General features: G+C 39.0%; 2 protein-coding genes across 4 annotated transcripts in view; both read right to left on the reverse strand.

Moving 5' to 3' along the window:
* Positions 1 to 4,883: 4,883 nt before the first annotated feature.
* Positions 4,884 to 6,795, reverse strand: LOC127652083 (fibroblast growth factor-binding protein 2-like). 2 transcript variants are annotated; one of them, XR_007971659.1, is made up of 3 exons: positions 5,911 to 6,795; positions 5,491 to 5,537; positions 4,884 to 5,315 (listed from the first exon to the last, which is right to left on the reverse strand). XR_007971659.1 is itself a non-coding variant. In XM_052138144.1 (2 exons), exon 1 carries the CDS (start codon positions 6,763 to 6,765, stop codon positions 5,923 to 5,925), a length of 843 nt encoding a protein of 280 aa, XP_051994104.1. In that variant the 5' UTR covers positions 6,766 to 6,795; the 3' UTR covers positions 4,884 to 5,537; positions 5,911 to 5,922. The 2 variants fall into 2 exon arrangements, 1 of the variants encoding a protein (XP_051994104.1); XM_052138144.1 differs by having other exon boundaries at positions 4,884 to 5,537.
* Positions 6,796 to 9,525: 2,730 nt separating this feature from the next.
* LOC127652071 (prominin-1-A-like) overlaps positions 9,526 to 13,735 on the reverse strand; it is a 45,268-nt gene continuing 41,058 nt past the window's right edge. For both annotated transcript variants that reach the window (XM_052138127.1, XM_052138126.1), the window contains 3 exons: positions 12,173 to 12,297; positions 11,669 to 11,699; positions 9,526 to 11,586 (listed from right to left, as the gene is read on the reverse strand). In XM_052138127.1, the coding sequence (XP_051994087.1) occupies positions 12,228 to 12,297 (70 nt within the window). In that variant the 3' untranslated portion in view covers positions 9,526 to 11,586; positions 11,669 to 11,699; positions 12,173 to 12,227. The remainder of the gene's footprint in view (positions 11,587 to 11,668; positions 11,700 to 12,172; positions 12,298 to 13,735) is intronic.

Genomic DNA, 13,735 nt, shown 5'->3' on the forward strand with positions numbered 1-13,735 from the left:
GTGAGTGCACTTGGTCACTATGCTAAGGTTAGCACAGCAATTGCTTAATAGCTAAAGAAATGTGTAGAATACTCAATGTTTTGGTTTTCAACCTAATCTCAAACTCCTCTTTTTACCATGGTAACCACCAAAACTACAACATAACAGAAATTCTTCTAAATCTCAACGAAGCAAAACATTCAACACTAACCAGTCTCCCCCATTATATTCATCATGTGCCGCACAAAGACGTAATAAAATAACACAATTTTAACATTTACTCTGGGAACTAGGAATCATTTGTCCAGTTTCAGTTTAAAATACCAAATGGATTCATGTTGTCCCAACAAAAATGCATTAAGTAAAGCTGACAGTTGATTTAAGTTCCCTTAGTTACATTTATTTTTGGAGTAATGTGAACATGGGATGATTGAGTAAAACTGACAATAGTGAAAATTCTTTTTATATATATATATAATGTGTTATTATTATTATTTATAATGCCATGAAATTATAGTTTATACACAATATTTTTATGCTAATTGTTTTTGGTTAGTAAAGGAAATGATGGGCCTGTTTTATTGCATGCTCATTCTGGTGAAGTAAGGATGAAACGGCCATATCATTTGGCATGCTGAGATAGTGAAATTGTAAACTAGCCCGTTTGGCTTGTAATTCTTCACTGTGGGCATTTTGGAGAATGTCTCGCAAGTGTAGACATGCCTTTTCACTCCTGCCTTCAAAGAAATTGGAATTGTGTAGTTCTATGAAATGCATTTCTGCATTTCTGGTGGTGTTTCATAGAGCCCAGCATGATGACTCTAATTCTTCAGATCTGATGTACAAGTTTCTCTTCTCTTTGGCACCCTCCCAGCAGGTGGCACCCTAGGCAATCGCCTAGTTAGCCTATGCCTAGAAACGGCCCTTGCTGTGGTGCATAAGAGCTGTTCATGAGCTAATATCATGTAGGAGTTATCTCTTTAAGATTTGCCTCTCTTCCTCTCAATTTCAGTTCCGACCAAATGTGAGAATGTGTACGTGGGTGCGCAGCACTGTTTGACATTTTTATCAGGAATATTGAATTCATGGCCTCCCATTCAGTGCAATATAAACACGTCTTAGTTGTGATGAATCAGATATCCCTTTTGTTTGGTTATGATGTATAAATGAAAACGCCAATCTCTGAATTTTTTAACTAAATTCATATTAATCTTCAGTATCTCATTTAGTTTGACTCATCGGCATGTTAATAGAGTTTTTAGTTAATACAGCTTTATTTATGCATTAATAATAAAATGTAATTTACTCTTTGAAACATTAAACAATAATCTCCCAACTTAAAGGAATGTTCTGGGTTCAATACAAGTTAAGCTCAATCGACAGCATTTGTGGCATAATGTTGATTACCATAAAAAAAAGATTCTGGGTAACCGTGAGGCACTTAAAATGGAAGTGAATGGCTGGTTTGAGTCTTTCTGGGATTTTCATCATATTCGATAATCTTCCAATCACAAATATGAGAATCAGTGATCAATAAAGATACTTTCAATTGGGTTTCCATGTTTTATGGGGACTTTCCATAGACATAATGGTTTTTATACTGTACAAACTTTATATTCTATCCCCTAAACCCAACCCTACCCCTAAACCTAACCCTCACAGAAAACTTTCTGCATTTTTACATTTTCAAAAAACTAATTTTAGTATGATTTATAAGCTGTTATCCTCATGGGGATCGAAAAAATGTCCCCATGACATCAAAAAGTTCGGGTGTTACTATCCTTATGGGGACATTTGGTCCCCACAAAGTGATAAATACACACTCAGTATTGTGATGTATTACAGTATAAACAAAATGTGACAAGATCTACCAGTGGTATAAAAACAAAAGTACGCACTCAATACATTTACAGTCTCTTTTACACTCCGCACACACACACACACACGCAGACCATTCACAATCAACAGACCCCGCTCTGAGAAATATTATTAAAGATTATTACATTTAATATTTTCTCAAGTTTCAAGATATTTAACTATGTAAATAGCCAGACTCTTTTTACAAGTTTTAGGGACAGCAAATAAATAGACACATACCATACTTTACACAAAAAATGTATTCAAATATTTGCATTTTGGAGGGCTGCACTTACTCACATTACCTGTAGTGTCCCCGGGCCTGAGCTTCATAACAGATGCATTCTTGCACTACAGGTTTCTTGCGTAAAAACACCCATTCCATGTAGCTAATAGTCATGGGTAGACACAAATTCCATGTAGGTAATAGTAGTCTAATGTGCTATATACTATTTAGGGTTACACTACATGTACTTGCACCATGTAGTCTTGTCGTTATATGTTCTGGGATGTTTGCATGTTGTTGGTCATTGTTAGTGTGCATGAGGAGGGTGAGGGGTACCTGTGATCCTTGTGGCCTAAATAGTAGCTGAACTGTTACTCCTCACCCATGTCAATATCAATTTAAAATGCTTTACAATTAACCAAGGGTAATAATATAATATAAAGTAAAATAACTAGTGCAAGGACTATCTTTCTGAGGTGTTGTGTATATGTATTGGTGGAACGTTCAGTGTAGTTGAATGAATGGAGGCCTCTTTCGAGGGCAGGGGGTTAGAAATTGGCTACAGAGAAACACATGCACTCAAAATCAAAACCAAAAATCATGACTGAGAGTTAAAGGACCTAAAGAAAGAAAAAATTGTACCACTTTACGTTAATTATTCCTTTGTTAAAGGTTTATAAAGGGGTCCGTTAATGACTAATAAATCATTTACAAATGCATTATAAATCATTGATATGCATAACTTTCACGCAACACTTGCCAAACAATAAATCATTTTATGACACATGTTAAAAGCTTACAGTAACTCAACATTAGTAACCAATGCAAATGTCCCATAATGTAAAGTGGACACATATTAAGCATTTATTATGTAGTTGTCAACATTAGAAAATACATAAAGCTCTGTGTGATTAAATGGTCTTTACAATATGATATATGTTGTGAATGAGCATGAAGAAATTAGGTGAAAAGTGTTTAGTTCGGACACCATTCTACTGACATCAGCTTAAGGAGAAAAGTGACAAAACATGTGTGTAAAGACTCAAGACATTAACAGAAATTAAACAAAAAGCGGACAAGCAAAGTGGCATAATCCCTCCTTTATGATCAAACTATAATAGTCTATTTTTGCTGCATTGTGACGTAATCCATGAATTTGGGCATTTTATTTTTCTGATTGGAACAAATTTAAATAAGTGTATTTATTAAGCCTTTATTACATGTAAGTTAAAATACACACTTTTTGGCAAGTAATGAAATTAACCATGTTGTTATAACTGCAAATCAGTGATTACCAGTGCATTCATAAAATATTCAGACCTCATTCATATTTTCACATTTTGTTATGTCGCAGCCTTATTGTAGTTTTACTAAATACATATATATATATATAGTGCATTCTGGAAGTAGCAGTTCAGTTGCATTGTCTTGTCTGTGTGCTTCCAATTGGAAGGTGAACCTTCAGACCAGTCTGAGGTCCTGAGCACTCTGGACCATGTTTCCATTAAGAATATCTCTGTATTTTGCTGTGTTCAGCTTTCCTTCATCCCTGACCAGTCCTCAAGTCCCTGCTGCTGAAAAACACCCCCACAGCATGATGCTACCACCACGCATCACTGTTGGGATGGTATTGCGCAGGTGATGAATGGTGCCTGGTTCTCTGCTTGGAATTGAGACCAAACAGTTCAACAATCTTCGTTATATCAGACCAGAGAATCTTGTTTCGCAGTGTCTGAGAGTCCTTTAGGTGCTTTTTTGCAAATTCCAAGCAGAGCTTTCATGTGTCTTGCACTGAGGAGAGGCTTCCGTCTGGCCACTTTGCCATACATCTCAGATGGGTGGAGTGTTGCAGTGATGGTTGTCTTTCTGCAAATTTCTCCCATCTTCACACATGATGTCTGGAGCTCAACCAGAGTGACCATCGGGTTCTTGGTCACCTCTCTTACCAAGACCCTTCTCCCCCGATTGATCAGTTTGTCCGGGCGGCCATCTCTAGAAAGAGTCCAGGTTGTTCCAAACTTCTTCCATTTAAGAATTATGGAGGCCACTGTGCTCTTGGGAACCTTTAATGCTGCCAAATAATTTTGTAGCCTTCCCCAGATCTGTGCTTCAACACAGTACTGTCTCTGAGCTCTGCGGGAAGTTCCTATGACCTCATGGCTTGGTTTTTGCTCTGATATGCATTTACAGCTGTGATACCTTATATGGACAGGGGTGTGCCTTTCCAAATCATGCCCAATCAATTGAATTTGCAACAGGTGGACTCCAATCAAAGTGTAGAAACATGTCAAAGATGTTCCAGAGAAATGGGATGCACATGAGCTACATTTCAAGTGTCATAGCAAAGGGTCTGAACACTAATGTCAGTGTGATATTTCAGTTTTTTCTTTACAATACATTTGCAAAGTTATCAAAAATGTGTTTTTTGTTTTGTCATTATGACGTATGGAGTGTAGATTGATGTGAAAAAAAAAATCAATTATTTAAAGCATCTTAGCATAAGGCTGCAACATAAAATGTGAAAAAATGAAGGGGTCTGAATACTTAATTAATGCACCGTATAATACATTTGTAAATGACTTATTAGTCATTAATGAACCCTTATAAAGCCTTACCAAAGGTAACATTAATCAACACTTGTCCCATGACGGAGTGGTGGTGGTGTAGTGGTCTAAGCACATAACTGGTAATCTGGTAATCAGAAGGATGCTGGTTCGAGCCTCACAGCCACCACCATTGTGTCCTTGAGCAAGGCACTTAACTCCAGGTTGCTCCGGGGGGATTGTCCCTGTAATAAGGGCTCTGTAAGTCCCTTTGGATAAAAGCGTCTGCCAAATGCATAAATGTAAATGTAAATATGTTCAATCAAATATTTTATTGTGGTATATGCACACAGGAGCTTTGTTTGAGCTTCAGTTACACAAAGAAAAGTCAAATTTCCTTGTGCATTGCAATTATTAATTCACCATGGGATCAATGGATTAAGAGAAATGTTAAACGTTTGTAAATTTCTCTTTTCAGCTGCTGATATGAGACTACATAACTATGTTTGGAGACAAATGACACTTTATTATTTTCACCCAAGACATCCTAATGAAGAATCTGAACTGCTATATTGCACTCTGTGCCCAAAACTCTGAGTAAGAAAGCACACGCAAAATGAAACATGGTTTTTGTTAGGATGTGGAGGACAGCACTATTGAGACACAGAGACATACGAAAGAGGGTTTATTAACAGAAATCTCACAAGTTCCTTTTTTCCGTTTTCACCACATAAAAAGAGAAGAAAAAAGTTGCTTCAATACACAAAATCTTCCTCTTTTCCATTGGCACATACATAGATACACAGACACATAAACTCATACAGTCATGACCATATATCACACACATACACACACACATACACGCGCACAAACGGCCCCACTCACTTGAAGAAAGATTTGACTGGTGGTCCGAGAAACTGATCTCTGTAAACCTACAGAATGGAGAAAAGAGAAGAATGAGTCAAACATGAACGAGAATATAAAGACAGTAATGTTTGCTTCACCTTTGAGAAGACTTGCAATGTGAAGCATTTCCCATGTTTCCATTGATCATGGTATAAGTTATAGCTTTTCATCCTAAAAACTTTAGGTATACACTATATTAGTCTAGTGCTAGTCCTTAAAGCAGACCTTTTCCAGGAATTCGTTTTATGTCGTTTGTTGATGCTTCCTGTTTAGAAAACTCAACATTTTACAGTTGATCCTTACTTTCTCATGATTTACAATTTGTTTTGTCTATCACACAAGTGTTGACTGATTCATTTCTATTAGTATGATATAACAGAATATTGTCTATGTGCTTACCAGAGGTGGTGATTAATTCTGGAACCAGTCAATGACGTACGCACACATGCCCTGTAAACTCTTCCAGCAGTATTCCTGTGCCAGCTTGGTGGCATGGCTCTCTTCTGCCACTGTAGGTCTTACTGTGGTGGTCCTGGCAGGCTTACGTGGAGAAACAGGCTTAGAAATAGAGGGCTTGGATGATCTGGAGGCTGGTTTTGCCGGTCTGGCTGGTTGTTGGGGTTTAGGCTGCTGCTTTTGGGTGGGAGGTTTGGTGGTGGTGGTTGTTGTGGTGGCGGTAGTGGACTTGGTGGTCTGCTGCTGTTGCTTTTGCTGGCTCTGGCTGCTGTCATGAGGTGCCTGGGTAGGTTTCGGTATGGAGACTTTGGGCCAGGAAACGTGGAAAGCCATCTGGACCTCATCTGATGCAGAGCGGCACATCTGTGGCTTGTAGACCCGTGGTCCCTGACAGGCGTTATGGAGCTTTCTCAAGTCCCACATTATCTGATTGAAGTAGTGCCGTGGGTTGCTGTTGTACGCTCTACACAAGTTAGGTTTGCCCAGGAAATCGCACCAGTAAGACTTGCCCTTGCTCTTGCAGGAGACACGAAGCTTGGTGAAGTTGCTGTGACCAGATATTACCATGCTGCATGCATCCTTTGCTTTGGTGCTGAAGCGAATGGGCTCATCCCAGATGCTTCCTTTTGGCTGAGGCTGGATCTGCTTTCGGCTGTTGTGGGTGCTGTCAATGTGGTTGACGCTGTTCCCCTGGTTAGTGTTGCCTTGGTTACTGTTGCTTTGGCTGCTCTGAACCTGAGCATTGATGGCCCAAATAAAACAGCCCAGAAGGAGAGCAACATTGCGTACGGCTCTCATGATGGAGGGTTGAAGAGACGGAGAGGGTACTAAATGAAGATGTAGAAGGAACAGAGTGCAGAAGGTGTTGGTTTTATAAATACTGCTCCCACAATGATGTCTTTGAGCAGGGCAGGGTGCACACATCCCAGCCCCCTCCAGTCTGGAGCTGCCTGAAAGAACTACTGTATTTGTGATAATCTATAGTGTGTGTTAGCAATTTACTCTTGCTAACACACACTATAGATAGACCGGTGTGCATGTGATTTAGAGTGTGTATGCATAAGACAAATAAAAATGAGTACATTAAGCATGGTCTAGGTTTTTGTGTGTACATCTGGTGTTTTTTGTGCTCTGAGTTTGTGTTGATTGGTGATGGTGGTGTTGGTGGGACATGGTTTTGGGAACACTCATGTAGTTATAATGTTCTAAATCCTTCACAAGACATTATATAATCATACATACCAACATAAGGGGACCATTGACTATTGATGTGAAAGACTTTTCAGTTTCATGAGAAGACACAAAGAGAGTAATTCACCTGGAACCCATTTACGTTTCCACGCCGTACCCTTCAACCAATGAATATGCATTTACCACATGTTTTACATGAAGTGTGCACTATGTGTACTAATATGCTTTATGAGGAGCCATGGGAAACTCATTTTTAAACAAAGATGGCTAATGAAAAGGATGCTGAAAACAAGGCGCAGCAAGCAAAAAAACGATGAATAGATTTAGTTGTTGTGTTTTCTGTGGATTTTGTAGTATTCAATTTTGGTATACATGGCTTTTGGTGTTTACTGGAATGAATCCATTATTGTTCGTTCCCATCAAACACAAGTTTGCAGACTTCTCCATATGTTTATGTGTACATGAGAACATGTGTGAACAGCATTTATAGATATTTAACTTTATATATGGTGAGGTGTTTAAAGCGGGATGAGGGACAAGAGCGCTATAAGTCTTCTCTCTCCCTCCTGGGTTGGTGTTTATGTGTGTGTATCACACACACAAACTGTGTGAAAGGAAGGACCACATGTGCTTATGTGGCTATAGTTCTTGCTCTCGGGTGCCGGTCAGAACGTAGGCTGGAGGCAGGAATTAGTTTAAAAGGTTTTACTGACAGTTCTTGTTTCAGCAGCGAAGACATACATTGGACAGTGGAATTAAGCACATAAGCTCAGGCACAGAAATGAACATTACAGTTAAATACAGAACTCAGTTTATAATGGTACATAGGATAAAGTGTGTATGTGTGTGTGTGTGTGTGTGTGTGTGTGTGTGTGTGTGCGTGTGGGCGGGTTTGGGTGGTTTATTATTTTAGGTTACAAACTGGTAATTACAAGGGTATTATGCTATAAATGTGGTTTATAAGGACATTTGTAGTGTCCCCATAATTTAAAAAACATACTAAATAATGTTTTATTGAAAATGTAAAAATGCAGAAAGTTTTCTGTGAGGGTTAGGTTTAGGGGACAGAATCTATAGTTCATACAGTATAAAAATCATTATGTCTATGGAAAGTCCTCATAATGATATGTAGACCAACATATGTGTGTGTGTGTGTCAATGTGTGTGTGTCAATGTATGTGTGTCAGTGTATGTGTGTGTGTGTATGTGTGTGTATGTGTGAGTATGTAGCGTGTGTATGTGTGTGTGTGTGTGTGTTTTTTGTGTGTGTGTGTGTCAGTGCGTGTGTGTATGTGCATGTGTATGTCAGTGTGTGTGTGTCAGTGAATGTGTGTGTCTGTGTGTGTGTGTGTGTGTGTGTGTGGCGGCAAATTTAAACATAAAACCATAACAATGTTACATATATTGTATATACATCATTAATAAAGTTTAACATCATGACTACGAACTCAAGCCATAGTTACGCTTTGACAAAAACTGTTTCTGCCATTCAAACCCTCAATGACTCAAATAACAACCAAGTAATCTTTATCATCATTTATCTTCTGCATTTCTGTCTTTTTTAAGCAAGGTGTGGAATCTGTGGTTAGTAATGCATGATGGGCTACTCCAGTTCACAGCAATGCACTGAAGCATGAACAAATTATGCAGATTAATGTGTATCATGTATTATTTTACTTTATGCCTATTTTATTTAAGCCCTGCTTATACTTTTTCCTGTTCGCTCCACCGCGGTAACGCGCTTAACAAAAACACGTGATAAGATGTGCGGATTGACGGTCTCAGACACGGAGGCAGCTGAGATTCGTCCTCCGCCACCCGGATTGAGGCAAGTCACTACGCCACCACGAGGACTTAGAGCGCATTGGGAATTGGGCGTTCCAAATTGGAGCGAAAATCCAAAAAAACAAAAAAATATTTAAATTCATATTTTTCTGAAAATAGGAAAGGGGTTAATAGGCCTTTATATTTTAGCCTATAGAAAATGTCGAGTTCTGTTTTAAGGACAGTGGTAGTTATTGATAATGTAATATTATAATTTGGATAAAATAAAGATCAAATAAAATAGTACAAGATTCTCTGATTAATCCATTCAAAGTGGACATTTTAATTTGAAAAATAAAAGAACATTTTAAAAACTAATGGCAAGTAAATGTGTCTGTGGCAGGGCGGAGGGCGGGGCCAGGTCGTGATCCTACACACCCGGTCCCGTATTAAGCTAATTATGCCTCCGTTAATGATCTCTCTCTCCCGCATGATCCCCTGCAGTCGACTTTTATCCCTCACGGAGGCATAATTAGCCTAATACAGGACCGGGTGTGTAGGATCACGACCCGGCCCCGCCCTCTGCCCTGCCACAGTGTCCTAAAGTAAAATGTGGCCTTTATTTCATTTAGGTCCTAAAACTATAATAAATAGGGCTTAATTATATTTAGGACCACAAGTTATTACATAAAAGACCTTTAGTTACATTTAAGACCAATTCTTACTTTTATGTCCTCTACAAAGAACACAACAAACCTTCTTGATCTGAATGTTTTATTATAACTTTCACACAGCCTCCATGTTCCAGTGGAATCCAATGTGACCCTGTCAGTACAAATGTCTTGAGTCTCAGGACATGGGTGATCTAATGACCCTGGAGATCTTTACCACATTCAGAGCCACATGGTCGGCCATAAGAAAGAGAGAAGTTTCAACATCCGATTTCAGAATGCAGAATATTGGAATATCCCCCAAAAAGTTCATTGCACTGAATTAAATTCACAAATATGATTTTTGGAATGCAAGAAAAAACTTGACAGATTGAGAGACTCTGTGTGGAATTGAACACCGTTCTGTACTGAAACATGCATTTTAAGAAATGACTTGCCGGATTTACACACTTCCAGCTGGACTATTAAAGTGCTCAACAGGATCTGTAATTTGGCTGTACTGGTGAAAAATGTATGATTCCAGCTCAAGTTTTCAACCCCCCTTTTTTTGTATCAAAGGTACTGACATTTCAAACATTTAAGATCAAACAGTATTTTGGGACTTTGGCTTGAGTACATTGGTGGACAAAGACACTAAGCCATTTCCCAGTGCATTTAATATAGAAAGAGATTAAAAATTTCTGAAACTAATCATTACAAATTTCATTTATTCATTGAGCAAAGAAATGTAGAAAAAAGTAACATTTTACGCAAGAACTGAAGAGATACTTCACCTTAAGTTAGAGACCTACTTTTCTACTGTAAATACTTGAGAATCTGCTTTGACCACTGCTTGATCTAAGTGAACATATTTGGGATTTTGGATTTTCTTGGTTTGATTCTACAAACAAGAACCATCAAGACAATATCACAGTGCGCAGACTGACATCTCGGACCTTTCGTCCACCTTTCATATCTCCTTAAAATCTACAAAGTTCATCCTAACACCAACAATGATCGCTAAAGAACATATTTTATAAAACGGGTATTAACAAAATATGTATAAAGCTTTCAAAAGCATTTTAAAAGTGTTGAAAAAACATATTGCTGTTTACCGTGTATGATTAACTGTATGTAGCATTTCCCTGCAATTCTATATTTAAAGGGACAGTGCACCCAAAAATAAAATTTCTCTCATCATTCACTCACTCTCATGTCATCTCAGATCTGTTTGACTTTCTTTCGTCTGCTGAACAAAAATTATGATTTTTAGAAGAATATCTCAGCTCTGTAGGTCCATACAATGTAAGTGAATGGGTGCCAACATTTTCAAGCTCCAAGAAGCATATAAACGCAGTATAAAAGTAATCCATACGACTCCAGTTTTCTCCCTGCCCAGTAGGGGGCAATATGCATGAAGAATGTGAAATTGCTCTGTTTCTCACCCATATCATCATATCACTTCTGAAGGTGTGGATTTAAACACTGGAGTCATATGGATTACTTTCAAGCTGCTGTAACAGGGTTTAAAATGGGAAAGGAGGAGGCGGGAACAGGACGAACCATCAAAATAGTGTTTAATGAAAACTGCGGCAGCTGCGTGTGCCTCTCTCTCTCTCTCTCTCTCTCTCTCTCTCGAACTGCTGCATCCGGCTTCATTTATCCCTCTCCTCAGCTGATTAGCCCAATTGGGGGCCGGGCGTGCATAGTCACAGCATGGCCCCACCATTCTCCATGTGATTTCTGGGGCTTCAAAATTTTGGCACCAATTCACTTGCATTGTAAGGACCTACAGAGCTGAGATATTCTTCTAAATATATTCATTCGTGTTCTGCAGAAGAAAGAAAGTCATATACATGTGATGACATGAGGGTGAGTAAATGATGAGAGAAATTTCATTTTTGGGTGAACTATCCCTTTAAGGTCTGAGTATGTTCTATGATTATATTCAGTTTTTTTCTTTCTTAATTTTTCGTTCACTTCAGAATCCGAAATATCCCAGATGTTCTCCAGGCTGGAAAACAAAAAGAATGCATTCAGCGAACTGTAAGTCTCAAAAGACATTTTGCTAAATATACATTGCTAAATAGACTTACCTTTCCCCTTTAGCTCCAGTTCTCTGCACCACTGTCAAAGAAAAAGTATAACCATTTAATGCATAATGTAATAAATGTATGTATAACAGTATCAAAGGTTGAAGTGCTAAACAGTAGGAAGTCAAACAAAGCTTGCTTGCAGAGGGCTACATGTAACCTGAATAACTGGAAAAATCAATGATCACTTTATGAGACATGCACAAGGCTGCAAGCGTGACTGAGATTAGTGGAAAGATGAAAAGAAGGAAAACAAGGGTAAATGTGTCTTCATAGTGTAATGGTGTTTACGGCAACGAATGAAAACAATGTCAGGAGATGTTCAGATGGTTGAGACATCAAAGGCAGAAGAAGCAGAAAGTGTAAAACAAGAAGATCACTCTTAATGATGTGAATGTGTTTTGGAGGGAAACGTGAGAACAAAGAAATGGTCGCAGCCAGTGAAGACAGGAGAAAGGCTGTTAATGGACGAACAGTCAAGAGATAAACAGCTGAAGGGTTATGTACCTCTAGGATGCGTCTAGGCTTGCATACCCTGTGTGAAAGTGTGTGTGAATTTGTGTCACCAGTCAGGTTGTCTTGGGGGGGCAGAGGCCCGGGGATACCACCTCATAGTGTCATAAGATGGATAGCTGAAACACATCCAGGTTAATTGTGAATGTAAGTATAATTGGACATATTACAGTTTTCTCTCAATCGCTTTGGCTCAGTTCTCGGATGAGAATGATTTTTTTCAAAACAATAAGTTCAAACCTCTGAACAATACGTTTCTTGTTCACACCAGATTTGAATTACTTATTCATTTAAGCAAATTGCACGTGTTTTGGCACATGTGTGCAAAAGAGTATGTACAATTGTCTCCAATTTGCACAGTAACTAAATGCACATGTACTGCTGATGAAAACTCAGTGAAACTGTCAAACTCAGGATGTCCATCAAGAAGAACTTGTAGTGTTACATACAGTGAGGATACATATTAGAATTCAGCTAGACAAAACTGACATTCTTGTATAGGACTGTAAACAGTCACTGTCAACATAAAAGCAGAATAAAAATGAAATTTGTATATAGCAAAAATATATAGAGGTTTAACTGCTGTGGTGAAAAAAAACATCTAAACAGTTTGACCAGTCACGCACAATGACAAAAAAAAAAGTTTAATTTTGATGGCTGTGACAGGGCGAAGGGTGGGGTCGTGACTATACACACCCGGTCCCTTATCAGGCTAATTAAGCCTCCTAGAGGGATAAAAACCGACTGCGGACGGTGGTGCGAGGAGAGAGAGATCGTTTACAGACATGTACGGTACAGGCCGGTTCTCCGCTTCCAGGCGGCCGGGCTCCTCCGCCCCCATGCAGACGGCCGCGGCTGCTCCGTTGGTGTGGACGGTAGTGGCGAGAACTCTACTACGGCGTATCCCTCCTCCTTCCCGGGTTTCGGCACCAGTATAAACAGTTCAATGGAAAGGAGGAGGCGAGAACCGGCTTGGCAATATAAACAATATTTTAATGATTAACTTAAACAAAAGACAAACACACACACACATGACGGACATGTCCTTAAACGATCACTCCTCGCACCACCGTGCGCAGTCGGCCTTTATCCCTCTAGGAGGCTTAATTAGCCTGATAAGGGACCGGGTGTGTATAATCACGAACCCGGCCCCGTCCCGCCCTCTGCCCTGTCACAGTGGCATTGGCCAATTTACGGACACAATAACTACTGCAGGTTTTGAAGCATGAATTAAATGTTTTGGGTGAGTTACTAAATTTTTCAGACATGCAATAGAGTTGTGACAATTGCACTTACAGTTTCAAAAAATGAGCCAAAGCGATTGAGAAAAACTGTCAAACTAAATCTCCAAACAAGAGCAGAAAACATGCTTTGAGAAACTAGTTCAGAATTTTCACTCTCATGCAAATACACTCACCTAAAGGATTATTAGGAACACCTGTTCAATTTCTCATTAATGCAATTATCTAATCAACCAATCACATGGCAGTTGCTTCAATGCATTTAGGGGTGTGGTCCTGGTCAAGACAATCTCCTGAACTCCAAACTGAATGTCAG

Source organism: Xyrauchen texanus, chromosome 11 (assembly GCF_025860055.1).
Source record: "Xyrauchen texanus isolate HMW12.3.18 chromosome 11, RBS_HiC_50CHRs, whole genome shotgun sequence".
Lineage (NCBI taxonomy): Eukaryota > Metazoa > Chordata > Actinopteri > Cypriniformes > Catostomidae > Xyrauchen > Xyrauchen texanus.

Bases quoted from the DNA above. Each gene is read 5' to 3' on its own strand.
- LOC127652083 (XM_052138144.1), bottom strand. From the start codon at position 6,765: ATGAGAGCCGTACGCAATGTTGCTCTCCTTCTGGGCTGTTTTATTTGG.